Source organism: Ceraceosorus guamensis (genome assembly GCF_003144195.1).
Source record: "Ceraceosorus guamensis strain MCA 4658 unplaced genomic scaffold IE81scaffold_120, whole genome shotgun sequence".
In the NCBI taxonomy this organism is placed as follows: domain Eukaryota; kingdom Fungi; phylum Basidiomycota; class Exobasidiomycetes; order Ceraceosorales; family Ceraceosoraceae; genus Ceraceosorus; species Ceraceosorus guamensis.
In genome coordinates, this window is record NW_020290115.1 from 1 (window position 1) to 25,337 (window position 25,337).

The following is a 25,337-nucleotide window of genomic DNA, read 5'->3' on the forward strand; positions in this document are numbered from 1 at the left end:
CCCCCCTCTCTCTCCCGTCTGGGCTATACGAATCGCTATTCTGACCGAGTGCATGTACGGGACTGGGGCCTGCAGGCCTGTGCGGAGAAGCTAGCTGTGTAAGATTGCGCGCAGAGGATATGAAATATTCCGCTCTCGGACCAACAACCATTGTGCCGATGCGATTCACGATTGCTCATGACCGGTGGCCAAGCCCCCCACTCAAGACTTGTTTTGCCACGATCGAAGAGATCGACGTTCGGGCGAAGGGGTGTGGTCGTGTGCCGCTGTGAAGGAAATTACGATTTTAAGACTCACGACTGACTGCCCGGGGTGACTGACTTCTGCAAGCTTTATGCAGGAATTTTGAATGTCTGCCGCCTAACAGAGAGCTGTCGGCGGGGTGCTCCTTTCTGCTGCGCTTTCAAACTCTGCGGGCCGAGCCAAAAAGAAGGTCCGTCGTGATCCCTGCTGCTGCACCCCGCAACGCATCGATCGGTAAAAGTGCTCGCTCGCTCCTTTACCTCACTTAATAATTGCGCACCATGCAGCAGTCCCATCTCTCTACCGCTCTCTCCCTCTCACTCACTCACAACACGCGCTCGCGCCTGGCGTTTTGACAGAGAACGATTGCGCATCGACTCTCCCCTCAGCTCGCTCTTCGTCCGCCCAATCTTTTGGCACTGTGGCGGGACGCACGGTTGTTCGTGAGGGGCTTTCCCCGCATCAATGGCAGAGGGATCATGCAGCAGAGCTGTACTGTATGGTGAAGGATCCAGACTGCCCGGGCTTGAACGCCGCTCTCTGCAGTCGTGAGTGAGCTGCACCGGCTGCTCGTGCTTGCAGCATGTGCTTGCGGCGTGCGTGTCGCCTATACTGCCTGCATGCATGCAGCAGGGGCGGAATTCAAATTCATCCGCTTCCTCAGCAGCCGCGGTCCAAGAGTTAGAATCACGAAATCGTGTTCGAATCGTCAATTCAAGATTGTCCATCAATAATATTCTGAATTGAATGTCAATTGGATGTGAATGCTGTATGGATGCACGCACGCACGCACGCACGCACGCACGCACGCACGCACGCACGCACGCACGCACGCACGCACCCACGCGCCAGCCAGCCAGCCACACCGCATGCCAAAATTCCGAGAGCTCACTTTCCGATTTCGCAACGCTTCATTGACCGTCAATGGTGCTTGTGGTGGGTCAATCACAGCTAGCTCCCACGAAGAGCGTGAGGGGCCGCAAAACGAAGGTCCATTTGTCCGGAAAAGTTCGCTCCATGCCCTGTGCAACGAATCCTCTCCAGCCGCCGGCGGATAATGCGGGATTCATAAACCCAGGGTTCGTTGCGAATCGGGGGGCCAGACAGACGGACGTTCAAGCCGGTAACTTGTCATGATTCCAGATTGTCATCGTGCGAGGGACGGCAAACCATGCAAACTATTTCCGCCGTGCTATGCCTTGCACCGGTAGCGTGATGCAGCAGGGTGTGGAGGGACCGGAAGGCCGCGGTGGCCGAACGCCGGCACAATCAATCAAAGATGGCTTCCTCTTCTGCTCACCCAATGGACCACCGCTCTTGCTGAGCTCGCTTTCGTCCCTGCTCCCACAAGCTCACGAGCCACAGAGAAGTTGAAAGTCATGATTTCTTCCGATCGATGCATCACGTGCCTTCACTTCCAAACTTCTCCGCGTCTGGCCAGCTGGCCCATGCCCCGAACGCGTTTGCCAATCCTCCCGCGTGTTCCACCTTCAAAGCTGTCTCTTTGAGTTCCACATCCGCCACCTCTTTGTAGATGCCGCACGCCGCATCTGCTATACTCCGACCAGTGAGCAATAGCACGCGTCCCTTTGGAGCCAATAGCTCCTTGACCGTCTCTGCCACCTTTCGAGAGGTGACCTGCACAGTGCCGTAGCATGACCAGCGGCGTTACGAGCTTTCAGCATTGGGCGCACTGAGAGCGGCTGCCAATGGACGTAGAAATGTAACTCACCTCGTTCAGGAATGGTGGATCAACGACGGCGAAGTCGACCCTTCCCTTGAGATGCTCGGGCACTCTCAAGGGCTCTTCGAGGTCGTAGTGGACGAATTCTTCCGCATCGATCAGCTCGAACCTCCGATCGTATTCGAGCAGGTACGTCTGCTTGCGATTGTATGCGTGCTGAAAGCCAACGTATGCCGTCGGGGAAGAGATGAATACCAGAACATCGCTGCGAGACACGATAGGAGCCATGAGATGTGCGAGTCTTGCAGCAAATTCTGCAGAGTACCTGTCAAGACAACGTGTTGCGCAGTCAGTACAGCAGGACTGAAAGGTGGTTTCTGAGTGCGCTAGCAGAAGTGGGACCCTACGATCGCGAGCAAGTTTGATGCCGACTTGCGATGCAATCTCGCTTTGACAATGTTCAGAAGCGCACACCAGCTCCCGCAAGGATAGCGCCAGAAGACAGACGATGCGTCTGCGAGCTGTACGAGTGGCAGGACGAACTCACCAGAATTGACTGAGCTGCCAATCTTCCCCAAAGCCCTTGCGGAATTCTTCGACGCTCATACGCTCGACCACCGCTTCCGTCTCGTCGTTCGCTGCAACCTCGGCTGTGTCCACGCCGTTGATCTTGCTGTTCTTTTTCTTCTTTTTTTTCTTCTTCTTGACCGCCCCATTCGCTGCCGTCGAGCTTGCAGGATTCTCTATCCTTGCAGGCGCAGCATGACTTTCCGACCGCTTGCTTTCCTCGTCCAAGCTCAGATGCGAGACTTTACTTGCCAGCGCTTCTTGCGCAGCGGCTCTTCTACGAACCTCTGCCCTCTCCTCCAATTTTCTGAACCTTTCTTGCTCCTCCTCTTTCTGCTCTCGAAACTGTCCGAGCAGAGCCAAGGTGTCGCTGGGAAGCTGCAGGGGAGAAGACGAAGTGGAGGAGACGCTGCGAAGAGATCGAGGTCGTGGCGAAGAGCTGCTGGGAATCGGCGCGCTATCCGGCGACTCGTCCATCTCGCTGACAAGGGGGATGCACCGAACGGCGGGAGACTCTGCTGCCAGTCTCTTGCCTCGTGGAGAAGGACCGCTTTCTTGAAGAGCCTTCAAGCCTTCTTCGTACGATAGCTTTTCAAAGGGCGACCCTGCGCTAGCTCGGGCTCGCGGCGGATGCGAGATGTTGTTGCGAAGTTGGTAAGGCTGGTCGCAACCGTCAACGGCTCGGTGGATTGCAAGAGTTTGGAGAGTCATGAGTCAACGAGTGTGTTTGGAGAAATCAAAGGCGCGTGAGCGGCATCTGCCTGCGTGCATGGGAGTCGGCCCGCGGACCCGCGCTTGAGAAGACTTTTCTGTCAAGCAAGTCAACACGTGACTTCTCGCCGCCCGGGCGAGATTCATTAATCAGAATCAGAATTAATCTTGAATGTGAATTCTTGATTGCCCCGGGACCCCACCCCGCGCGATTAGTTTGGGACTTGGATTTCGATTCTTGAGGCTTGAATCACATCAACAATTATGAAAATGGATGGCAATTGAGATTCAAATTCTCACTCGAAAGCTCAAGCGTCGCGAGCCAGACATTCAAGATTGCACACATGGCTGATATCCAGATGCCATGCAATCGTGAATCTAACTTATGAAGGGTCTCATCAGCATCTGTACACACTTCTGCAAACGAGAGTCGGTCCTTCACCTCAAGAAAGAATCTGACTCGGCCATGCTTAGCTAGCTTAGCCACGTACTGGTCCCCCATCTCCTGCTGTTGTCCGCGCTTCACGAGTCGAGTTGGTGTCGCGTGCAAGGTTGGTGAGATCGGGCAGCAATTTTCTTCGCGTTGCGCCGCTCGCGCTCTGACGCGCATGCTAGCTGCTGCTGTTGCTGATGGTGATGCCGCACGGCCATCAAGGCATGCCATGCATGCCTGCGTGCAGCCCCATTCACCATTCTTGCTTGTTTGCAAGCGCTCCTCGCTTTCTTTTTTTTTTCTTGCGTTAGCCGCATCAAAGGGGTGCCGCGCGCATACAGAAGAGAGAGGGCGCGGACCTGCGCCTGTGGTGTTGCATGCTTTTTCGCACGCAGCAGCAGCAGCAGCAGCATTCTCCTCATCGGTCAGGGTCACTGGTCACGAGCCGGCCTGCTGGTAGACCATGATGCATACAACATGCAGCATCATCTCCAAAATCAACCTTTTGAACCGTCTTTCTTGCCAATTTTTCTTCAATTCCTCTGTCCTGTCTGTTCTGTCCATGATCTTACAGCGGCTGTGCACGTGTGACGACTGCAGGTCAACGTCTGAAGCATCTGCTTCAAGGAGCCACACCAACCACGTCTTGGGCGCCGTCTCGAGCTTCGCCTCTTTTGGCTACGCCCCAGTCTGAGTGCGCGTTGCACTTCAGACTGCGAGGAGAGAAGCCACTCTGCTTATCGCTTCACTCTGCGCGCAGTAAGTGCGCAAAGTGCAACTTCCACCACCTCTGCTTGGGCTCGTCATCAAGCGGGTACCTCCAACCCCCCAAAACTCTCGGCCTTGGGCTGCCAAGCTTCGATCCGCTCTCAATCAGCGCAATGTCAGCGCGTCTTTCGGCGCAAGCTGGAGGTGCTCAAGGCAGCTCGTCCAATCGAGGACGGGTATCGGCAGGACCTTCCAGCGCTCAAGGAGGGTCGAGCGGTAGATCAGGTGGACCAGCGTCCAATGCCAACGCATCAGGTCCCACGAGACCTTCACCTCATCCCACTGCTCCTAGGAGGGTTGTGCCTCGCACCACCCAGCAGCAACAGCAGCAGCAGCGCGAGAACGCTGCCAATGCTGGCGCACCTTGGAGAAGCAGCTTGTGAGTCTGACGCGGTGCATGGAAATGTGGAACGTCAAGCGGCCTGAGCTTACCTTCGCCGCTTGTCTTACTCGACAATCGCTGTAGAGACCTAGTGTGGTCATATTCGCGCTCGCAGGCTTTCTTTGGGGACAACATTGCCACTGAGCCATCCTTCGTCGATCGACGGTGGGCAGGGCCAGCTCTGGGTGCCGAGGGGCAAGACTCTTCAGAATTGGCATCTGACACGGGAGACGAGACATACTCCGACTATGAAGAAGAGCTGGAAGATGAAGATGGCTTAGAAGAAGGGGAATTCTCTAACGATGTAGGAGTCACCCTGCCCGGACAGATGGAATGGGAAGAACCACTACCACCCAACGCGGTGGGTAGACGGCGCAGTGCAACCCCCATCGAGGGTCCCGCGGCTAGGCATGCCAGGAATTGGAGGCTGAGCAGCTTGGCTAGGGAAGAAGACGAGGACGAGGAAAGAAGTCGGAGCAGAAGTCGTAGTCCCAAGCGCATTGAAGCAAGCGCACCTCAAAGACGTAGCAGAGTGGGCGGCGGCGGATCCAGTCGCTTCAGAAACAGCGACTCGAGCCATTTTACCGAAGCGGAGACGAGCAGCGGTAGCGAGCTTCAGAGCGGCAGAGGTGCTGGCATGAGAGGAGCACACAGCAGGAGTGCTCAGGCCCAGCATACAGAGTCCACACCCCTACTGAGCACTAGCCCGACAGAGTCCATACCGCGCCGTAAAAGCTCGGCACTCTCGGCTGGCGGTGCGAGAAGGACGAGCTATGCTAGCAAAACGGCCAGTGGTCTTTCGCATCGATCTTTTCAGGAAAATGCGGGATCGTCAACATTCTGGCAATCATGGTTCAACACTGTCAATGCGCTGGTTGGTATTGGTATTCTGTGAGTGTGGCGCTCCTTGCATCTGCTAGCACAAGACTTGGATACTGAAGGCACGTACGTGATGCGCTCGATGCAGAGCGCTTCCACTTGCGCTTTCGTATGCGGGATGGATTCCCGGCATCATCTTGTTTTTGCTCTGCGGTCTACTGACCAATTACACCGGAAAGATTCTGGCAAACATCATGAGTCGGGATGCGTCGCTCCGGACGTACGCAGACATCGGAGCGTATGCATTTGGTCCCAGCGCTCGAGTCTGGGTCAGCGGCTTCTTTTGCCTGGAGCTGTGGGCCGTTGGCACCGGTGAGTGGTCGTCCTCTTGATGCTGACCGCATATTTGTGAAGAAGCGGTGGTCAGTCGACTGATCTCGCCGCAACCTCCAGCTCTCGTAATCCTTTTTGGCGATAGCACATATGCACTCGTACAGGCCTCAGCGAAAGGCCACAGGGTTGATAGTCCAGCTGCGAATGCCGAGCTGTTGTACGCGCTTGGCGGGATTTCAACTTGGTCACCCACTGCATTCAAAGCGCTAGGCTTGGCCATTGCTTTGCCTACCGTCTTTCTTCCTCTACGCTTGTTGAGCCCGATCAGCGTTGTTGGCATTGTCAGCATTTTGAGTAAGTATGATGATGGTCACGACCATCTGAAAGGTTCCCTCATCCGATCTTTTTGCTGATACTCTTCCCGTTATATTCCATTCAGCTCTCTTTGCCGTTGTTCTCTCGGACGGGCTCATCAAGAAGGAGAGACCTGGTTCTTTGTGGGATCCAGCAGTCACCTCTCTGTGGCCAGAGTGGTCCAGACTGCCCCTCAGCTTTGGGCTGATCATGAGCGGCTTTTCAGCCCATCCCATCATACCCTCCATCAGCAAAGACATGAAGGACCCTGCTGTGTTTGGCAAAATGCTCGACTTGGCTTACATTGCTGCCACCCTGATCTACCTGGCGATGGGCATTGTCGGAGTGAGCATGAATGCGTCTCTGTGGCCACGGCCAACTGCGGGACAGGCAAGCTCACCAAGCTCATCTCGCTGCGCCCTACCAGTACCTCCTTTTTGGCCACGAAGTCAGCTCGGAGGTGAGGCATGCTAGTGACGTTTGCCTGCATCGGTTGTCATGCTGACGCGGATGACCACGTATGCCTTTCATCCCAAATTCCAGATCACTCAAGACTTATCCCGTACAGCGGGCTACCCGCGCGTTCTCAATAAGATAGCCATATGGATGATGGTAGTCTCCGCGCTCTCTAAATTCGCTCTCGCTGTCCGCCCACTCAACACCACTGTCGAGTTACTGGCTGGCGTGGAGCAAAGCCTATGTCTGCCGCTCAAGAGCCCTTCTGGCACCAGCAAGCGCCGGGCTTCTGCTGCGAAGCTGGACGGTGAGCGCGGTAGGGCAGGTTTACGTGCCCATTCGCAATTCGGCCACGGCGGAGACGATATCGAGCCCCGCCTCGACATTAGCAAAGCGGAGCCTCCCGCTGCTGCCAAGGCTACGAGTTTGGGTGCAAATATAGCTGCGGAAGACCCTGACTCGGGATCCATCACTCCCATTGCGGATCCAGAGACGGGGACCACCCTACCGCATCCGAGCTCTGACAATCCTCTCGCTGGTAGCGCGATAAGTCTTCGAGCTGCTAGGACCACTTCGACATGGACGCCTCGTACCCGCGCCTTGCTGAGGGCGAGCCTCAGGGTGGGTGTAGCTCTCCTTGTCGGCCTGACCGCCATCTTGCTTCCAGGCTTCGAAAAAGTCATGGCTTTTCTTGGTGCCTTCTTGGCTTTCTCTACCTGTGTCTTTGGACCCGTGCTGGCTAGTGAGTGGTCTGTGCAGAACGAGGAGTCACTGGTCCGCCGGATGACCACACTGACTCAATCTACGTGTCCTGTTTTTGCACACAGACATGAAAGTTAATTTCTCGAGCATGTCTCGCAGACGGATCATCTTCGACATCTTTATCCTTGCAATTTCCCTCGTGCTCGCCGTCACGGGCACCGTTTGGGCTTTCTTGCCCGTAGCCACCAAGTCACACTTTGCCATTTGAGTGCGGCGTCTTTGCCTCTTCCTCACCCCACGCCAAGGTCCTCACCGCTCGTTGTGACGTGGCGAAGCTCCCTTCACGTTTTCATGGTCTGCTTCAAAGCAGCCTTCCCAACTCTTGTTCAACATTATATTGTCACCTTCATCCAGCACGCGCTCGCATCAACTATCCATTTCATGGTATGATGGCACGACGTCACAACCTACGCAATGAATCTCCCAGTGCAATTGCATATTTTACAATTCCGTTGACCATCAGATTGCGAAAGCGAGGACGATTGGAGGGCTTGCTGAGCCAACGTTCATGGGAGCTTATGTGACACGCTTTCAAGCCTCTCCAAGCATGCTCGCAGAGCCGCAAGCTCCTGAAAAGCATGCAGCGCAGCGAACTTGAGCGGCGAGGCATTGGGCTTCTGCAAAGGCAAGATTTCAGCGGCTACTCAGCAGGTGTGGGGGGTTAGCTTTCGTCGTCCTCGTCGTCCTCACCTCTATAATAGCAAGAGCTTTTCTTTCCTCTTCCGGGCGAGAAATTCGCAGACCGGCCAAACGAGACTTGACGAGTGTCTGCAAAGCTTGTATAGTGCGCTTGACGCGCTCGGCGTCTCGCGTTGCCACAGTTCGCAAGATCCCTTCCTGCGGTTCATGTTCTGCCACCAATATAGCTAGATCTGATTCGGCGTCGGCAATTCCACGTCTGATGACGAGGCCTTCCTGTAATGGCTCCATCGTGTTTGCGAGATTCGCTGTAGTCTCTGCAGAGAGCTGAGCGAGAAGCGCAGCCCGCCAAAGCACCACGGAAACGCGACCTTCACCGTCCACGAAGAAGGGCTGCCGCAAGTCGGAAGTGCCTTCGTGGTCCGACAAAGGCGCCAAGAAGGACTCCAGGCCCTCTGCGATTGCGCTGGACCTGATGCCGCCCAAGTGTTCGTGATTGGTGATCGATGACCTTCTTTCGGAAGGCTCCACGTGTGCCAAAAGGCTGAACGGAGAGTCTACCGGCAAGCTCAGCGTCGCTTGCTCGGGGAATCTCGGACTTGCTGCCGGTGCCATGATCCCACCCTCGGACGGATCATTGAGCAGCTCCTGCACTCCATGCCATGCTTCTTCAACCCGGAGGTTCAAAGCATGCACGCATTTGCGAACGAACTTCCGGCGAATTGCAAAATTCTGTGGTACCAAGGGTGCGCCTGATGTGTCGATACATTCTGCAAGATTATTTTGCACGTTCGAGCTACCGTTGTTCGTCTCAGCATCCGACAGTCTCGTGCGCTTGTTGGACCTCTGAGCATCGTCTACCGAGTTCTCTGTATATCGCAAACTCAGATCAAGAGCTCCAGGTGCCGTTCCCAACTGCAGGCTGGTTGCAAGCTCCCGTCGCTCGTCCGACATGCGCCAATCCCATCCAATCCTTTCAAACTCCGTCTCTTCCGCCAGAACAAAGCCATAAGCAGCTAGCAGACTCGCGTTGCTGAGCAGGCCATATGAGTTGAGGCACTCTTCGTTCTTCAGTATGGCAGAGGTTGCCACCATATCTACTGTGTCCGCTCCAATCTGAGCTAAGATTGGAAGCGGGGGGACCCAGTCGACAGAATTGGGCCCATGTGATGCCGGCATGAAAGCTGACGGCCTACCATATGCTGAGCCCGGTAGCGGGTCGTCGCTGTGAGGGCATTTGCCCAAAGCTCCGCACTGATCGCAGACCTCGTCGTCCGCTTCGAATTGCATGTTGGGGTCGGACGAATGATTGAACCTGGAGGCAGTGCGAATGACAACTCCGGTCACTGCATGTACGTGATCGTTTGGCTGGTGCATTGCACCGCACTCACATATCGGCCAAGGGAACAAGGGCTAAGCTGCGTGCAATTCACGAAACTTGTGGTCAGCTTGCCCTGGTGATCGCTATCCAGGCGACTGATGCTTACCCATGCCACATATCTACCACGAAAGCGCGAGAGGAGACAATGCTGTACGCTCTCCGGAAGCTGCGCAGCAAATGGTCCTCCGCGCCTTTCATGTAAGCAGGACGGGCTGCTTGGAGTGTCGGAAGCACCTGGCTTTGGAAATAGCCATCAAGTCGCTTCTGAGAGGGGTGATCCTGCAAGAAGTGAGACGCGCCCCACTGGAGCTCGCAAAATTTGGACGCACGATTCACTCACGAGGCTCATCCCCATGCCTTCTAGGCTGCCGGCAGGATCTTTGGAGACGCGCTCTACAATACGACCAGCCTCGGTGTTGCGTATCCAGCTCCATTCTTCCGACTCTTTGGGCCATAGCAGAGGTATCGGCACACCCCAATCTTCCGAATCGGAGAAAGGTTCGGGCTTTCTGAGGCTCGCAGCCCCTTGCGCATGGGTTGCGCTTGAGCAGGGCGAGGATGGAAAGGCCATACCATGGGGCAAGCTTCCTAAATAGCCAGACCAGTCGCTCTCTCCTCCAAGTAGGTACTCGTGCAGGAGTACAAGGCTCAGCAGCAGTCCGGCAGAGGAGTCGGAGTTAAAATAGTCTTCTGAGGGAATATGCTTGGCCAAACTAGAATTACGTGGGCTTAAGATGGCCGACTTGGGCGTGAGGACCACTGTCGTCCCATATCGGCATGGCTTCAGTCTAGCATACAGAAGTACAGAGCCAAGCGTGCTTTGGTGCACTCACCGACCTGGCGTGGCCACACACGGATGTCGATGTCATTGTCATCCGTTGCGTCCCGTGCTGCGTCCGTTGTCCCTTGGTGCCTCTCGACCGCATACACCCCGAAGCCTGCATGGCCTACTTCATTGGCATGCGTGCTGTTCGAATACGTATCTGATGACTCATTGCCCGGCGTGAGAGAGGTTCTGATCGCTATGCCGTCGTGCGTCCAGATGTGCTTGGATTTGGCCCACTCAAGCAAGTCTTGCAGGCGTGCGGCGTCCGTAGACATGACAGCGGCCCCTCGACCCGCCAGCACTTTCTGTCCTCCAATCGTGAAGCTCTGAGACTTGCAAGTCAAAGGTCCGTAGACCTCATTCCCCGAGCCGTTTGCACGCCATTTGGTATTGTAGTACCTCCAACTCTGAAGCGAAGCCAACGTAGTGAAGCCAATATCAAGGCTGAACAAAGCGATTCAGGTCTTGGCCTGCTCTTCAAGAGTAGTGTGATTGCATGGTGATTGCACGCGCAGACATCCCGCAGTTGCAGTCGCGAGTCGAGTTAGAAGAGCGTGAGTGGTGGTGGGCCGTGCGTCGTGAGCAGCAGCTCCACCCCGAGCATGCATCCATGCGTCAGGCCGACCGCGAGCGGAATGATCTAGAAGCACATCTGCCGGACCCATTAATTCACAGCCATGCTGTTGACTCATGCTGACTCTCGAGGCCAAGATTACAAGGGCGAGGTTGCATGGGCGTTGGGCTGCATGTGGCGCAAGGCAATAATGCCTGCTCGTCGCGCGGCCGCGTGAACGCTTACGCCGTCAATAACGCGCTGTGTGCTGCCGGCGAAACGCGCGACGTGCGAGGCTCGTCGAGCTTGGGCACGCGCTTGCTTGCATCTTTGTCTCACGGCGGGCCGATTCACGTTGGCATCCGGCCACGATCCTGCTGTGTGACTGCAGCGCCGGCTTGGGTTTGGCGAACTTGTGCTGACTGCTGATGGCTCATGGCTGCGTGGCCAACTCGTGACTCATGGGTGCGTGCGGCTGCGCTGCGAAGGCCGATGCCCAGCAGAATATATCAATCGTGACGATCGTTGATCAATCGAATCACGAATGTCGGGGCGTGCATGTGCGTCGATGCAGGAAAGCAAGGTAGCTTCTTCCAGAAAAGGTTTGCACGCGCGGCCGCGATGAGGTGTACAACATCGTCAATCACAATCAAGCACAAACCTACGTCGCGCGCACTCTCACTCTCACTCTTGACTCGTGACTGATTTCGGGAACGAGGCGCCCTGACAAGGGCAATAGAAGCATGCCAGCCTCGCTGCATGCGCCGATAGCGAATTCACACTCGTGACCTACCGCCAGCGCTTCACGCACAACCCTCCAATTTCTGCACGCGCGCACGGCTCAGCCACCAAGTGCAGACATCGATGCCGGGCACGCGCTGCTGGCCAGCGCCTGTCTGTGATCTGCTTGCTGGTTGCTTTGGTCACACAGACGCGCATACCACGTATCCTGTACGCGGCACGCAGCCAGTCAGCCAGCTAGCCATCGCTCCGCCGTAGCACCGACGCTACCGAGAGTTCATGCATTGTCGTCAGCGGGCCATCCATCATCAATCAGCAGCATTGCAGCAAGGGCCACCACCAGCTAGCAAGCATCTTTTGGCTTCTCAAGTCCTCGCGCTCTCGTCTCCCTCGCGGCGGAGGCACAGCAAGCATTCACGATTCTGATTCACGAATCATCCGTCAAGCTTGTTCGAGGTACTATACATAGCGGCTGCAAGCACGACTCCGCAGGTCAGCCCAATCGCCTGACTGAGCGTTGGCCCCTCTTGTATCTCCGCATCCAGAAATCGTGAATAGGGTGCACCTGCAGCCCACCAGAGCCACACCAAGCCGATTCACGCACACCTAGCTCCGACCAAGCTCAACGTTGGCGCGCCGCGCATTAACGCATCAGCAGCACGTTTGGCGCACAGAGCACGAGGTCGATACTCGCATACAAGCATCAAACTCCAGCGTCATCGAGGTGAATGCCTGTCACACCGTCCTAAACACCACTTGCGGCTCCGAACACCTCGCTGAGCTCAAGCTCACGCGGTACACATCCTCCTCATTATCATCTAGCGCAAGTCATTCGGCTGAACACGCTCGAACGATCAGACAGCACCTCTTAGCCTGGGCTATTCTTGCGAGCGATCCACCTGTGTGGCGCGCCAGCCCTCCAGAGCTACAGTCCCACGAGCGACGAGTCAGGAGCACAGCTGTACAAGCCGCAAGGCTATAGGCATCATGGCAACGCAAAGCTCTCCCGCGGCACTTGCCGCGAACTTCCACATTGGCCAGAACTACACCGTGGTGGATGTCATTGGGGAAGGAGCCTATGGGGTCGTCTGGTGAGTCAAGCTACCTTGTCAGAGCTCGTTGCTCGTCCTCGCTCACCGCTGATTACATGCTGCAAACCTGCGTACACACGTCTCGCCTCCAGCTCTGCAATCCACAACCCATCTCAGACAAGAGTCGCTATCAAGAGGATCACTCCTTTCGATCATTCGATGTTTTGCTTGCGTACGCTCCGAGAGATCAAGCTGCTCCGGCATTTCAATCACGAGAACATCATCTCGATCCTAGACATGATCAGACCGGATGACTACGAGCGCTTCCAGGAGGTGTACCTGATCCAAGTAAGTATCTTTTCGTGACGCTTTTGCCAAGCGGACACCAGTGCAGCTTGGCTTTCCGCTTGGGCGGATCTTGTCAAATGCAGCGAAGACGAGCACCTTTTTCGCACTCTGTCCAAATGCTCATCTTCACGCCTGTCTGTGCAACAGGAACTCATGGAGACGGACATGCATCGCGTGATTCGCACTCAAGAGCTCTCGGACGATCACTGCCAGTACTTCATCTATCAGACTTTGCGCGGTCTCAAAGCCCTGCACAGCGCACAGGTGCTGCATAGAGACTTGAAGCCGAGCAACTTGCTGCTCAATGCCAATTGCGATCTCAAGATCTGTGACTTTGGTCTTGCTAGGAGCGCGAACCAGCCCGAGGCGCAGGGCACTGGATTCATGACTGAATACGTGGCGACGCGTTGGTACAGAGCACCCGAGATTATGCTTACGTGAGTAGAGAGGAGTAACAGCGAACGAGGGCTCTTGCGCAGAGCAAATCTCAAACCGGAAACGGATCTGACTCACTCGTGCATCTGCGGGCGATCGGACAGCTTCAAGGAGTACACAAAGGCAATCGACATCTGGTCTGTAGGGTGCATTCTTGCCGAAATGCTGTCGGGCAAGCCTCTCTTCCCTGGGCGTGACTGTGAGTTTCGCCAAGCATGGCGCAGGCCGCAAGCGCTTCTGCATGCTGACTGGCATCCCACTGCAATGTGCTTGTAGACCACCACCAGCTCTCCCTCACCCTCGAGATATTGGGCACGCCTTCTCTCGACGATTTCTACGCGATCACTTCCACTCGTTCCAGAGATTACATCCGGGCGTTGCCGTTTAGGAAAAGACGCGACTTTTCCAAGATGTTCCCTCAGGCAAACCCGCTGGCTGTGGACTTGTGAGTCTAGAAGGGAGAGGGTTGAAATTGTCTCAACGGTCTTAGCTCATCGCTCGTCCCTTGTCGTCTCCGTCTTGTTTGGCTGCAGGATGGTGAGTACTTTCTGCAAGACAGCCGGGTGGGCTTGATCCTTGGCGCTTACATGAGCGTCCGCCGTTGTATCTAGGAAAAATGCTTGACTTTCTCGCCGAGAAAGAGAATCACAGTAGAGCAGGCATTGGCCCATGAATATCTCGCGCCATACCACGACCCAGGTGCGTGCCTTTGCATGATCTCGTACACATGCGGAGGACTGATGCGTCAAAATCCCTCCAGATGATGAGCCTGGAGCGGATCCTTTGCCCATGGAAAGCTTCAAATTTGATCTTGAGCCTGTGAGTTGGCCAAATGGCTTCTTTGTCCCTTCGTGATCATGTTGTTGAAAAATTACACACTTCTGGCTGCGCCGATTGACCTACGTCCTCGAAGTCTCTTGCGACGAAAGACAAGTGAGTGGGCTCATTGACGCCGCTACCACCGTCCCAGTGGACCACTTGCTGATCTGCTGTGATTCTTTGCTCGGGCAGCTTGCGTGATGCTATATGGCACGAGGTCACCACCTTCGTAGCAAGGACTTGATGGGAGCAATGCAAGGACTTGAGGAGGCGGAAGGTTACGAGAGACAGACGAAAGGAAAGAGCCATCGTGCTCGAACTTCACGCACACCTAGACACTCCAAACTTGTCATGCGCTACCTCTCCCTTTCCTGCTCTCGAGCATGCGACACGCAAGCGTGTCTATGATGTGGCCCAGCAGATAGTATGATTTCTGGACGTGACGATTGGTGCCTGGGGCAGCTACAATGTATGCCCACCCCATCTTGAGATCGGGCGCGCGTGAGGACGTGGCGGGGTGCACGTCATCTGATTGGGCGACTGTTACAGTTGCTGGTCTCTTCCTGACGCTACAATGAATCGTGAGTGTCAGGGTCGCATTGCGCGTGCGTGTACAGGGATGTCTGTGGTATGTAGCGTAAGTATGTGCGTACCGGTACGGTTGGTACAGGCACAGTCACAGTCAAGCGTCACGAGTGGTGAGTGCGAGTAGGCTCAGCTTCGCAGCTTCCTCCTCGGTCGCGCGGCAAGTGGAGGCTGCTGAGGTCGGGCGCGCGCATCGGCGCTTGTTGTGACTCGTAAGTTCGAAGCTGCTGCACGCTGCGCGATGGTTTGGAGGGCCGTGAACCTTGTAAACATCTTCTTCGCTCTTGCTTTCGCTGCTCGCCCCTTCACCATCACACGTCCATCAGAGACGGGAAAATCTGTAGTTCATCAAATAGAGCTCAGGACTCGGGCATAGCTTGGCAGCGGCCTAGAGAGAAGAACTCGTCATAGAAAGCATTCGACGAAGGAGCGCGAGGCGTCGAAGCTATCGCACGTGGACCGCATGGCTCCACGACTACGTTTGGTCACGGTCGCTACAACATTAGCCACCCTCGGTGCTGCACTGTGGCTCGTTCCAAACATAAGGCGCCAAAATTTTGCCGAGATGGGTCGACGCAATAAGGAAGCGCTGTACGATCAGAGCTTGGAAGTCCGACAAAGCTTTGACAGATTAGTTGCTGAAGGACCAATGCCCAAGCTCTTTGCCTTTGTGAGGGCGGGCATGCCCATAGCATGCTTCAATCGATTTGCGAGCTCATACTTCCCACACCTCTGCAGGACTTGGATTACACGCTCTGGCCAGCTTGGGTGGATACGCACGGTGTGTACGGATTGTGTCGGTCGGTCTCTTGGCACAAGATGCTCACGCTGTGCCTGCCATAGTCGACCCCCCCTTAAGGCGCGCATCAGGCGATGCCATCAACAAGGTGGTCGATAGGTGCGTCAAGCCGGCAATCGTTGCTTGTTGGTCCTGCTTGTCTTTGACGCTCCTGTTCTGGCGCTCCCTGCAGCAACGGCCAACCCCTCTCTTTCTATCCACACGTGCCAAGCTTGCTGCTGAGCCTTGCCCGGACTTCCATACCTATCGCAGCAGCCTCTCGGACTTCGGCCCCGACGGCTGCCAAGCAAGCGCTCAGTGGGCTCTTTCTGAAGGACACTGATCCTGCGCCGGCCGATGAGCCACCTCACTCGCCAAGAAGGAGCGTTGAGGATCGCACCCGCATCGTCAAAGCTATCAGTGAGTCGTTCTCGCGCGCGAACCGTCTGTTCCAGCCTGTCGCAGCTTTTCGCGTGGCTGACGTTCTCGACGCCAATGCAAGGTTTGTTCGACTACATGGAGATCTACCCAGGATCTAAGATCACGCACTTCAATAGAATACACAAGGACTCTCGCGTGCCCTACGAAGATATGTAAGTGCCTGCGGTGACGCTGGAGATGGCGCAGCGTGTCACGCAGCGCTATGCTTCGTGCTCATTGAATCTTTTTTGGCCGGCGAACTAGGATTTTCTTCGACGATGAAAGACGGAACAGTACGTATGGAGAGCGTTGCCAAGCGCACGAGCGAGTGGCTTAGGCTTACACTCAACATTTACGCTTGCACAGGTGAAGTCGAGCGCAAACTCGGCGTTCACTTTGTGGAGATCAGCAACTCGGGACTCGACTTGGAAACATTTGAAAATGGCGTACGACGATGGCGAGCTAAACGCGCTGTCGAGCAGTCTGGCGAAGAAGACCTGGCTGACTCCCCTCCACGTGGACAGCTATGAAGCGACTCGCCTGACCAACGGCAGACGTTGTGTCCATACAGCGGGGTGCGCTATGTCCTTCAAGAACGATGCCGTGCTATCGGGAGGCATAGAAGGGGACACGCGTCACTCAAATCTAGTGCTCGTTGTTGGATTCTTTGCCCCATGCAGTGTGGTGCAATCCCATGTCTGATGATTCCAAGCTGGCATGACACGTCCTGTGAATAACGGGCTTCGCTGACACGCAGAGCAAAGCTTTCGGAGAGCATGTCAGTGGCCCTTGGCATGGTTTGTGACCCTTGAACACGATCCTCAAGGTATTGAGTGGACCAGGATCCATTCTGCCTTGTTCACGATGCCTGGATCAATGTTGTGCCCGAGAGCTCGCAAGCAAGCAAGCGACTCTTATGACCTCGCAAACGCAGCTCGCCTGCGCGAGAAGGACACTCATTCCGAACGCATCGACTCATCTTCGGAGTTCGAATATGGACCACAGGCAGATCTTGCATACTGTATGACGCTAAGACGAAGCTGAGACCAAAAAGCTGAAGAGGGATGGGGATGTCCGTGAGATTCGGCCAGCAGAAGGAGCGAGAGTTGACTTGAAGGCCGAGGCCGTATCCGCGCAGCAGCAGCTACGCGTAACTCAAAATATGCATTCAAGATTCGTGATTTACAATTTGGATGTATAATAATAATATATGTACCAGTACATCATTATTACACGGGCCGGCCACAGCAGCGCCGTCAGCTTAATTGCGTGCATGCCTGCGCTCATGCTGCGTGGCTACGCGGGCGGCGAAAAGAGTCACAGCTCGCACATCAGCTTTGGACTGGCGCTGACTATAAAGAGCGCGCTCAACGGTCGGGCATGCGTGAAGCGGCGGCGAGCGGCACCTCACGCTCGCGTCGCGCGGATGCAGACTCGCGCGCCCAGCATGCAGAGCACCGCGGGGCCAGCGATACGCGGGCGTCGCGAGGGGGCCGTGCTGGGAGCTGAGGCTGCTGCTGCTGGGATGCATCGATAGCACCATGCATCAGCCAGGGTATCTGTATATATATAGAGATGCGCTTGCGCGCGGCTGATGCATGCATGCCAGATGAACCTATATACCTACATCAGCGCCATGCGCGCGACAAGCGGCCGACCAGCAGCAATTAAAAGAGAGTCGAGGGATATATATATTGGAGGGAAGCACGAGCACCGCTGGCTAGCTGCTGGTACACAGCTCGGAGACGCGCGAGGAATCTTACACGTTTGTATATAATGAATGCGCTTGCGCTTGCGCATGCTGGCCACAAAGCGTCAAAGAGGAATGGCAAGCAGATGGCAGACGCGCGGACAGACTGCTGACAGCAAAAGAGGCGCGGACAAGCATGACTGCTGCTGCTGCTGCTGCTGCTGCTGCTGATGCGCATCACATGCATTTTGCTTCTGCTGCATGCGCATGGTGCCAATGCTGCGATGAGGCCGCGCTGCCGCGACAGCAGAACAATTAAGCGGCCTCCGTCGGTGCGCGCGTGCCCAACTTTTGGGCTGTTGTGTGACTGTGACTGCTGCTGCTGGCTGCTGGCCAGCTGCTCCGCTGCTTGCTGTGCTGTGCTGTGCTGTGCTGTAGCGGTGTCGGTCGTCATACGTACTCAATTGGATCTCGATCCTGGCCCCGCCTAGACGCGCGCAAACACGCGAGTTTGCCGCACAGCAGAGTCGCGGGTGTGTTTCAATTAAGGGAGAGGGAGAGAGGGTTTTCGAGCGAGACGAGACGAGATGCACAACACTTGCGCGCCGAAAACCCTGATGGCCGTGGCGACGGCCTTGCTGATGTATGTGTATGCTGGGAGAAGGCAAGAGCCTAGGCAGGCAAGCAAATTGACCTTGACTTGGCATTCACGATTGAATTGAGCAGATTCACAACTGTATGCCCTCCCTCACTCACGACTCGCGAGCTCCCTAGTCACGATCGAACGAGGCGTCATCGTATCGGCATCACTACACCAGCCATCCATCTCGCTCTTGCTCGATACGCAGCTCATCCGCTCGAAATCGTCGCTCCCACACCTCTTCATTCTCCGCACGATCTTCACGCTTGGGGGCTTCGCCGCGCTTCTGCTCTCTGTGCCCACTGCTTCATCCTCAGAGCTACAGGCCGTTCGCCATCAAGTTGCCCTGAGGCCGCGAGTGACGAGCAAGCGCTCTCAGCGCGATCATTGTCCCCTCGCCAGAGCACGGACAGCATTTGCGACTTGACCCCCGCCCGTCCAGCCATCTCCTAGTCAGGACGAGTACTGTCTTGATACAGCACGCAAAGGTTGACCAAGGGATTCGCGCCCTCAAGCCCAACATTGTTCGAGCTGCTCGCTCACCAACGTCTAACTTGACAACCTGCCGACTAGCCAGACACCTGCGATTCTTCTCTGGCCCTTCGATAGCGCGACTCGTTGACCATTGGCGAGGTGAGTGGGATGTGCAGGTCATCGTGCTCGGACTGCGCGGGTCCTTCAAATGAGCTCTGGTGAAAGAAAAGGGAACTACAAGAGAGGTTCAGAAAGAGCATTGCGCAGAAGATGCGCCATGACATTCGCTCTGGCCAAGCATTCGCACAAGTCCCATCCTAGCGTCATCGCAGCGGCGCTTGCCAGCCTGCATATCGCAAGATTCTGACTAGCTTTCGCTTTCGTGAGCTTTCGTACTTGCCACTTCTGTTAGGGCTGATTTGCGGGGGCAATGACTCTTTCCCGGACTCTGAACGCAATCTTGGTCGCATTACATGGTGCTTACAAAGCTTCGTACTCCTCACAGAACCTGAGCTCACCTGCTCGCTGAATAGTCGGCGCTCTTCGCATTGCGTTGCTCGGCATGGCATTCAATCTTGCGTCCCTCTCAGCATTCTTTGGTGGCGGCGGCAACGCGTCCGGCTCTAGTTCTGGTAGCCGAAACAAGCGAACCAACTTCGGTTCGGGTCTGCCTTCGTCCAGCAGACGAGGACCTCCCGGCAAGCTTGATCATTTTGAAGACGACAGCGGTGCTTGGTCCCTGCCGTATACCCAACGATACGGTGGCCCAGGAATGGTCACGTCACCCACAAACAATGGGCATTTCAGCCCCACATCTGCTCACCCTATGGCAGGCGGCGCTGCAGATGCTAATGGGGTCGGCAGTGCATACCCGCCGACTCCGAACACTGGCAGATCCTGGTCAGGCGGTAACGGAGGCGCCATGGACTTGAATGCTGCAACCAGCGTCACTGCTCTTGGTTCAACGCTCGGAAGGCCCTCAGTCGACGCCAGCTTCTCTGCAAACGTCTCCATCCCCTCTACAGCTTATCCTCCCTTGCGCCACACTTGGAACAGGATCCGCGCTTGGTGCGACGTGCACTACGATGAATTGGGCGACACACTCAATTGGCCCGCTTTGGACGCCGATTTGGATGAATTGGAGTTCACGATCGGCTTCGCACTACCTCCCGCGGTGCGGGACAGCTTCTTGTGTTACAATGGACAAGAACTCGAGTCTAACCAGAGCTGCTCGGATGGTCTCTTCTTCGGCTTGCCCCTTCTCAGTCTTGAACAGATCGCAGAAGAATGGAAGTTCTGGCGAACCGTCGACGAAGACCCTTCAGCCGGTGCCAACGACGAGGTCAAAGGCTGGATGACCAGTTGCCCAGCAGGATGGGTCCGCTCCGAGTACAGCTGCAGAGGGTGGCTGCCCCTGATCACAGATCATGTGGGAAACTACGTAGGAGTAGATCTCAGCCCTCCCGCTAGCGGCGGTGGCGCCCCCGGGCAGGTCATTCTTTTTGGGAGGGACTTTGACACCAAGGTGGTGCTCTGGCGTGGCGAGGGTGAGGGAGGATGGGGTCGCTTCCTTCAGTTTATCGCTGAAGAGCTCGAGAGCGGAGACATGTGGAGCCTCGAGGCGCAAAGTCAGAGCAGCGATGACGAGGAAGATGGCATTGGCTACGAGAGCTACTTTTCCAACGGCGGCTCCGGAACAGGCAGAGGCGGCGGTGACCGTGCTGGTGAAGGAAGCGCTGGCTTCAGGCTCCGAGGCGACTACAAGGGCTGGCCAGCGCTCGAAGCGTGGGCAGATCGATCTATGCGGTGCTGGGAGGAAGTTGGCCTGACAGCTGGCTTGCCGGCCTGGCAGCTGCAAGAGACGCCCAGTGTCCGCCTAGAAAGTGTTGAAGAATCCCAGCGAGTCAACGAGCATGGAGAAGCGCTCGATGCAGGTAGCAGCGGCAGTGTCAACGCACGACGAATGTCTCCGCTCATCGAGCACTCCTCAGATGCCGAAGGCGAGCAAAACCATCCCCTGGCCGGCTCAAGTGCCATGTCTCCAGATTCTACACGATCGGGCGAGACTGTCACACAATCTGACTCTGCCTCTTACATGAACGGCAACCCCTCCATCGATGCACCGCGTCAATATGGCGACATGCTTTCACCGCCCTTGCCTTCTACCAAAGCCTCGCGCTCCAAGCAGAAACAGCGCGAGACTGCTTCTGGAGATCCGAAACCACGCCGCAATCCCCCTCCACCGGCCGCTGCTCTAGATCTTCCCACTATTGACGACGTTCGCGCGGCTCACGCGGCAGCCTTGGCAATGTCTTCCACTGGTGGTAACTATCATTTCGACATAGAGCGCAGTCGCCCTCCGCCAGGATCAGGAGGTGCAGGCATGGGAATGGGAATGCGAAGCTCGCCTGTCGTCTCTGGAAATGGCAGTGGCGAGTGGTACCGCGATCGGCCAAGTCGGTCGCACCTATCAAGAGTTGCCAACCAAAGCGGAGATGATGGTCTAGAGATGGATGCGCGCACTTCTTCCGACGTTCTCAATCCTCAGGATCCTGCAAGCGCAAGCGTCGTGACGCTTTCTGATGTTGTTATCGATGGAACCAACAACTTGAGTGCCACAGCCTTGGCCAGTCCTCGTCTGTCAAGCTCTTCAAACTCTGGTGGTAAACCAGCGCCGCGCACGCTTCTAAGCAATGGAGAGCTGCCATCGTTGATCGATACAGGCTCAGCTCCAGCGTCACCTGCTCTGCGGTCCGGCTCGACGTTTGCGGCGCAGCAAGGAAGCGCGCTCGCCTCTGCGACAAGCAATTTTGGCGAACGAAGCAGCTTTGCGCGAAGTGCGGACAGTCCCACTAGGGTGCCTCCGCCTGCTGTGAAGAGCCCGCCTCATTCTCGCACGAACAGCATCCTCGGCACCCCTCGTCTCGAAAGCCCTTCCATACTACCTCAAACCGCACAGTAGGCGATCTTTGGCGTGGTGCCATCCGGTGCAGCTGTACCGGAGCGCGCGCACTTCTGAAATCTTTCAATCCGCATCATCCAACCCGACATGAACAGTCGCGGCGGTTGCCCTGACAGCTGCGCCATGATGACGAATCCCCATCCAAGCCCTTGCCCCCTTTCGGATCATTGACAATTGCACGCGCACATCATGAATCTTTTCCCGTCTTCCCGATCAATCCAATCATAACTTTGGCCCCTGCTCTTTTCCAAATGGCACCAGATCTCCTGCCGGCTCGGCTGAGAGACGTGAATGGAGTGCGCGCGCATTGCTATTGAAGATGTAGCTTGGATCTAGGTCTGATGCGTTTGTGAGTGGCAGAGAGGTGTGTAAGGGGGAGGAGCGAGGAACAGAGCGATAGGAGAGGGGAAATCAGTCAGAGTCTTCGAGATCGTCTTCTTCGCGCCTACGGCCGCCCAGACCATAGGAAACGTTTGCTCTGGCAGAGACGGATTGACGTGCGGATTGTGCGCGACTGGTCATCTGCTGAGATGTGGTGGATTTGTTTTGCGCGATGGCGGGCGATGATGGTGCGTGGCTAGCGTTTGCGGGATGTGCTGCTTCTTGTTGTTGCTGTTCTTCAAGCCGCCTAGCAAATGCATCTAGGTCCGCATCATCATCGTCCTCGTCCTCGTCCTCATCGGCACCTTCCTCCTCTTCATCATCCTCATCCTCATCTTCGTCGTCTTCATCGTCTTCCGCCGAATCGTCCATATCGTCGTATGACGTCATGTGAATGTGACTGCTTGCAGGTGGAACCCAAGCTGCAGCACCGCTCGTAGGAGGAAGAGGGCTGTGTGCCAAGCCGGGCGTTCGAGCAGGAGAAGTGGGGCTAGAAGTTCTGGTGACTAGACCCAAACCCAGACCCAAGCCAGAAGCATGACCCGCATGCACAGAAGCGCTTGGTCCCGCCAATGGAGCAAGATTTGCTGCTGCAGGACTGCCAAGTAGATTGCTGGCAGCGGAAAACGAAGTAGCAACTTCTGGTGCCGATACGCCGCTTGGATCGACATGCAAGCTTCGTGGAGTGGTGCCTGGCGTTTGCACACTTTCATTGCGCAGCGCAGCGATGGCGGGAAGAGGCCTCACTGCGCTCGTGGTCCCGGATGGAGATCCAGAAGAGGACTGTTTGCCAGAGTCGGAATGACGCTGTGAGGATGATGCAGATGCTCGATCGAGAGCTTCTGCAAGCTGCTGGGCCAAGAAGTCCTCATCATCATCATCTTCTTCTTCTTCTTCTTCTCCTTCTTCTTCTTCTTCTTCTTCTTCACCATCCTCCACGGCTTCTTGTTGTCCCCCTCCTATACGTGCGCCGGGCTCCGCTTCGCCAACTCGATGCTCGGAAGCTATTGACGTCGCGTCGCGATTCTGCTCTGGCGACGCGTCTTGATGCCTGGAAGAGTGCTCGTTGGAGGACATGCGTCGTGTCACTCTTCGAGGCTGCTCGTGGCTCGCTCTGGCATGGGCATCGGATTTGGCATTGCGCGCTTCTTCCAACTTGGCGCTTTTGGCTGGTCTCTCTCCAGCAACACTTGGCTGCGATTCGCGACCACGTCTGCGCGTACCCGAAGGTGGTTCTGGCGACAAGGATAAGAGCTGCTGCGCACGTTCGGACAAGGTTGTAGCAGAGCGGTCGTGCTTGAGACTGTACGTGCACGCAAGCGGCGAGAGCACGTAGGTCTTGATGTGGATGCAGAGCTGGAACGGTAAGCCTACGCGCTTCTTCCGAGCAGGAGAGGGCGACTGTCTAGATGCACTCACTCTGCTTTCAGGATCCCAAACAGCGACAAACTCCACTTCTTTGCCTGGCGTGCGTTCGCCGGTGAAGCGCGAAGCTTTGGATTGAGCATTGGACGTTGCATCGTTGGATGGAGCAACGATTTCAAGAGTCCAAGAGGAAGAATTTGCAGCGCTTTGTGCGTAGAGTGCACCAGTGGAGGAATTCGGATGAGGTGCCGAAGAAGGTCTAAAGTTCACTGTATTGAGGGCGTGGGAATAGTGTTGGTGTGATTTGAGCCGAGCTTTCCACGCGATAGCGACAGGAATCAGAGATTGCGTCACTCACACTTGACGGACGCGTGAGCTTCGGCAGAGGCTGTCGCCAAGCGCAATGGGTAGACTGGGTAGGCCGACAAGCGCGGATCGTTTGCGTTGGAGGCCGACTGAGATTGGCGCCTCGTGAGGGGCGCTGCTTCTCGATTGTTGGACATCTTGCGATTGTGGCTGATCCAGCGAAGGATCACCGCTGCGCGTCTGGCAAGGAGTGAGAAAGGTCGATCTGAGTGATCGCTTGATGGAATGAGTTCTCAGAGCAACACTTTCTTGATGAGCGTTGCTGTACCGCGAATGATGGAGGTTGCTGCGTGCGCATTCAATCCAAGCTGAATACTTTGTTCAACCTTCCGATCTTCCTTCCCCTTCAAAGCTTGCACGCGTTGAATAATCAATGGTCAACGTCTCGTGTGTGTGCCCAAATCTCTTCAAAAGTGGCATGTACAGAGCGAAGTAGGGATGGCCTCGGAAGCTATGCGAAGCCTATACTCACGACTTGTCGTGATGGTCTTGGACATGGAAGCATATATGCGAGATCGAGCGGGGGACCGGTTATAGCGAATCTGAATGCAGCGCGCAGTCACGAACGAATTGGACCATTGCAGCCAAAGATGCATGCAAGGCGTATCATTGATGTGATATATTGCATGCATGCATGCATGCATGCGACAACCAAAAGTCAAAACAAAGTCGTCAGAGAGTCTGTGAGTCGTGAGTCTGTGAGTCTGATGAGTGTTGTATGTCACGATCGAGTCACGAGTCGCGAGCCCGTGTCACACTTTGACGTGTAAGACTGCTCCAAGCAGCCACCCATCCTGAAGGGATTTGTATGGCATTTATGGATCGGTTGTCATACGTATACATTTTCAATTTGAGTCCGCAGCGCGGTCTGAGTCGAGTGCTGGCGATCGACGGAATAATGAGCAGAGCCGCGCTTAGACGTCCAGCTAGCTAGCTGTTGATGATTTATCAGTCAAACAAGCGATGGCCAACTCGTGACTGCTGATGCATATATGCTGATGGCTCGAGCACAGCCACGCATTCTTGATTTGCAAGTCGGCGCGCGCAAAGTCATGTTAAATCACGATCGAATATAACCGCCAACTGTGACTCGTGACTCGAGCTTGAATCAGAATCTTGAATCACTTCGACGCGTGACTGCACCGCCACGCACGCGCGCAATTACAAAAAGTCACAACAGTCTGATTCTTGATTGCCAAAGCGCAATTCACAACAAATCATCACCAACTCTTCGTCGACTCAAGACTCTTGACTTAAGACTCTTGACTGGTGGCCATGCATGCAATCAGATCTTGAGGAGTCATTCAAAGGCTTGAAGTTAAATTCAAGATTTTGTGAGTCTGATCGAAAAGTCACGATTGAGTCTCGAAGTCTGAACCAACAATCACGAT

At 55.6% G+C, this 25,337-nt stretch overlaps 8 protein-coding genes across 8 annotated transcripts; 4 read left to right on the plus strand and 4 right to left on the minus strand.

Moving 5' to 3' along the window:
* Window positions 1-1,644: 1,644 nt before the first annotated feature.
* On the minus strand, window positions 1,645-2,533 carry IE81DRAFT_294920 (hypothetical protein; the record flags this gene model as incomplete). The annotated part of the gene is made up of 3 exons (XM_025512078.1): window positions 1,645-1,881; window positions 1,976-2,252; window positions 2,475-2,533. 3 exons carry the CDS (start codon window positions 2,531-2,533, stop codon window positions 1,645-1,647), a joined length of 573 nt encoding a protein of 190 aa, XP_025366551.1.
* A 1,587-nt stretch (window positions 2,534-4,120) lies between these two features.
* On the plus strand, window positions 4,121-7,937 carry IE81DRAFT_318052 (hypothetical protein). Its single transcript, XM_025512594.1, has 8 exons — window positions 4,121-4,785; window positions 4,873-5,679; window positions 5,756-5,979; window positions 6,061-6,294; window positions 6,380-6,639; window positions 6,722-6,754; window positions 6,838-7,492; window positions 7,578-7,937. Exons 1-8 carry the CDS (start codon window positions 4,520-4,522, stop codon window positions 7,718-7,720), a joined length of 2,622 nt encoding a protein of 873 aa, XP_025366552.1. The 5' UTR covers window positions 4,121-4,519; the 3' UTR covers window positions 7,721-7,937.
* Window positions 7,805-10,724, minus strand: IE81DRAFT_31604 (hypothetical protein). Its single transcript, XM_025512552.1, has 6 exons — window positions 10,366-10,724; window positions 9,873-10,291; window positions 9,639-9,811; window positions 9,543-9,569; window positions 8,203-9,466; window positions 7,805-8,129 (listed from the first exon to the last, which is right to left on the minus strand). The coding sequence occupies exons 1-6, from the start codon at window positions 10,631-10,633 to the stop codon at window positions 8,019-8,021; spliced, it is 2,262 nt and encodes a 753-aa protein (XP_025366553.1). The 5' UTR covers window positions 10,634-10,724; the 3' UTR covers window positions 7,805-8,018.
* A 1,915-nt stretch (window positions 10,725-12,639) lies between these two features.
* On the plus strand, window positions 12,640-14,321 carry IE81DRAFT_294916 (putative MAP kinase Kpp2; the record flags this gene model as incomplete). Its single annotated transcript, XM_025512077.1, has 8 exons — window positions 12,640-12,743; window positions 12,836-13,031; window positions 13,179-13,468; window positions 13,571-13,665; window positions 13,743-13,911; window positions 14,000-14,003; window positions 14,078-14,165; window positions 14,227-14,321. The coding sequence occupies 8 exons, from the start codon at window positions 12,640-12,642 to the stop codon at window positions 14,319-14,321; spliced, it is 1,041 nt and encodes a 346-aa protein (XP_025366554.1).
* An 831-nt stretch (window positions 14,322-15,152) lies between these two features.
* On the plus strand, window positions 15,153-16,777 carry IE81DRAFT_326587 (hypothetical protein). The gene is made up of 7 exons (XM_025514859.1): window positions 15,153-15,540; window positions 15,609-15,651; window positions 15,714-15,768; window positions 15,842-16,068; window positions 16,151-16,241; window positions 16,333-16,361; window positions 16,435-16,777. Exons 1-7 carry the CDS (start codon window positions 15,436-15,438, stop codon window positions 16,596-16,598), a joined length of 714 nt encoding a protein of 237 aa, XP_025366555.1. The 5' UTR covers window positions 15,153-15,435; the 3' UTR covers window positions 16,599-16,777.
* Window positions 16,778-17,730: 953 nt separating this feature from the next.
* On the minus strand, window positions 17,731-18,777 carry IE81DRAFT_31811 (hypothetical protein). Its single transcript, XM_025512596.1, has one exon. The coding sequence runs from the start codon at window positions 18,463-18,465 to the stop codon at window positions 17,884-17,886; it is 582 nt and encodes a 193-aa protein (XP_025366556.1). The 5' UTR covers window positions 18,466-18,777; the 3' UTR covers window positions 17,731-17,883.
* Window positions 18,778-20,022: 1,245 nt separating this feature from the next.
* Window positions 20,023-20,652, plus strand: IE81DRAFT_281616 (hypothetical protein; the record flags this gene model as incomplete). The annotated part of the gene is made up of 1 exon (XM_025511514.1): window positions 20,023-20,652. A coding segment is annotated over one exon (630 nt), but the record flags the coding sequence as incomplete, so codon positions are not given.
* A 1,420-nt stretch (window positions 20,653-22,072) lies between these two features.
* Window positions 22,073-24,218, minus strand: IE81DRAFT_31826 (hypothetical protein). Its single transcript, XM_025512600.1, has 3 exons — window positions 23,939-24,218; window positions 23,635-23,849; window positions 22,073-23,553 (listed from the first exon to the last, which is right to left on the minus strand). The coding sequence occupies exons 1-3, from the start codon at window positions 24,081-24,083 to the stop codon at window positions 22,246-22,248; spliced, it is 1,668 nt and encodes a 555-aa protein (XP_025366558.1). The 5' UTR covers window positions 24,084-24,218; the 3' UTR covers window positions 22,073-22,245.
* Between the last annotated feature and the right edge of the window lie 1,119 nt (window positions 24,219-25,337).

Excerpts from the sequence above, each read along its gene's own strand:
- IE81DRAFT_318052 (XM_025512594.1), top strand. The coding sequence starts at position 4,520 with ATGTCAGCGCGTCTTTCGGCGCAAGCTGGAGGTGCTCAAGGCAGCTCG. Across the intron at positions 6,295-6,379 it reads TGGCATTGTCAGCATTTTGA|CTCTCTTTGCCGTTGTTCTC; the intron begins GTAAGTATGATG and ends TATTCCATTCAG. Across the intron at positions 6,640-6,721 it reads TGGCGATGGGCATTGTCGGA|TACCTCCTTTTTGGCCACGA; the intron begins GTGAGCATGAAT and ends GCGCCCTACCAG.
- IE81DRAFT_31604 (XM_025512552.1), bottom strand. The coding sequence starts at position 10,633 with ATGTCTACGGACGCCGCACGCCTGCAAGACTTGCTTGAGTGGGCCAAA. Across the intron at positions 9,812-9,872 it reads AAGGCATGGGGATGAGCCTC|GATCACCCCTCTCAGAAGCG; the intron begins GTGAGTGAATCG and ends CACTTCTTGCAG. Across the intron at positions 9,570-9,638 it reads GTGGTAGATATGTGGCATGG|CTTAGCCCTTGTTCCCTTGG; the intron begins GTAAGCATCAGT and ends AATTGCACGCAG.
- IE81DRAFT_326587 (XM_025514859.1), top strand. The coding sequence starts at position 15,436 with ATGGGTCGACGCAATAAGGAAGCGCTGTACGATCAGAGCTTGGAAGTC. Across the intron at positions 16,069-16,150 it reads CCGCATCGTCAAAGCTATCA|GTTTGTTCGACTACATGGAG; the intron begins GTGAGTCGTTCT and ends CGCCAATGCAAG. Across the intron at positions 16,362-16,434 it reads CGACGATGAAAGACGGAACA|GTGAAGTCGAGCGCAAACTC; the intron begins GTACGTATGGAG and ends ACGCTTGCACAG.
- IE81DRAFT_31811 (XM_025512596.1), bottom strand. The coding sequence starts at position 18,465 with ATGCCAAGTCAAGGTCAATTTGCTTGCCTGCCTAGGCTCTTGCCTTCT.
- IE81DRAFT_31826 (XM_025512600.1), bottom strand. The coding sequence starts at position 24,083 with ATGTCCAACAATCGAGAAGCAGCGCCCCTCACGAGGCGCCAATCTCAG. Across the intron at positions 23,850-23,938 it reads AGCTCACGCGTCCGTCAAGT|TGAACTTTAGACCTTCTTCG; the intron begins GTGAGTGACGCA and ends CCCTCAATACAG. Across the intron at positions 23,554-23,634 it reads TTTGGGATCCTGAAAGCAGA|ACCTACGTGCTCTCGCCGCT; the intron begins GTGAGTGCATCT and ends ATCCACATCAAG.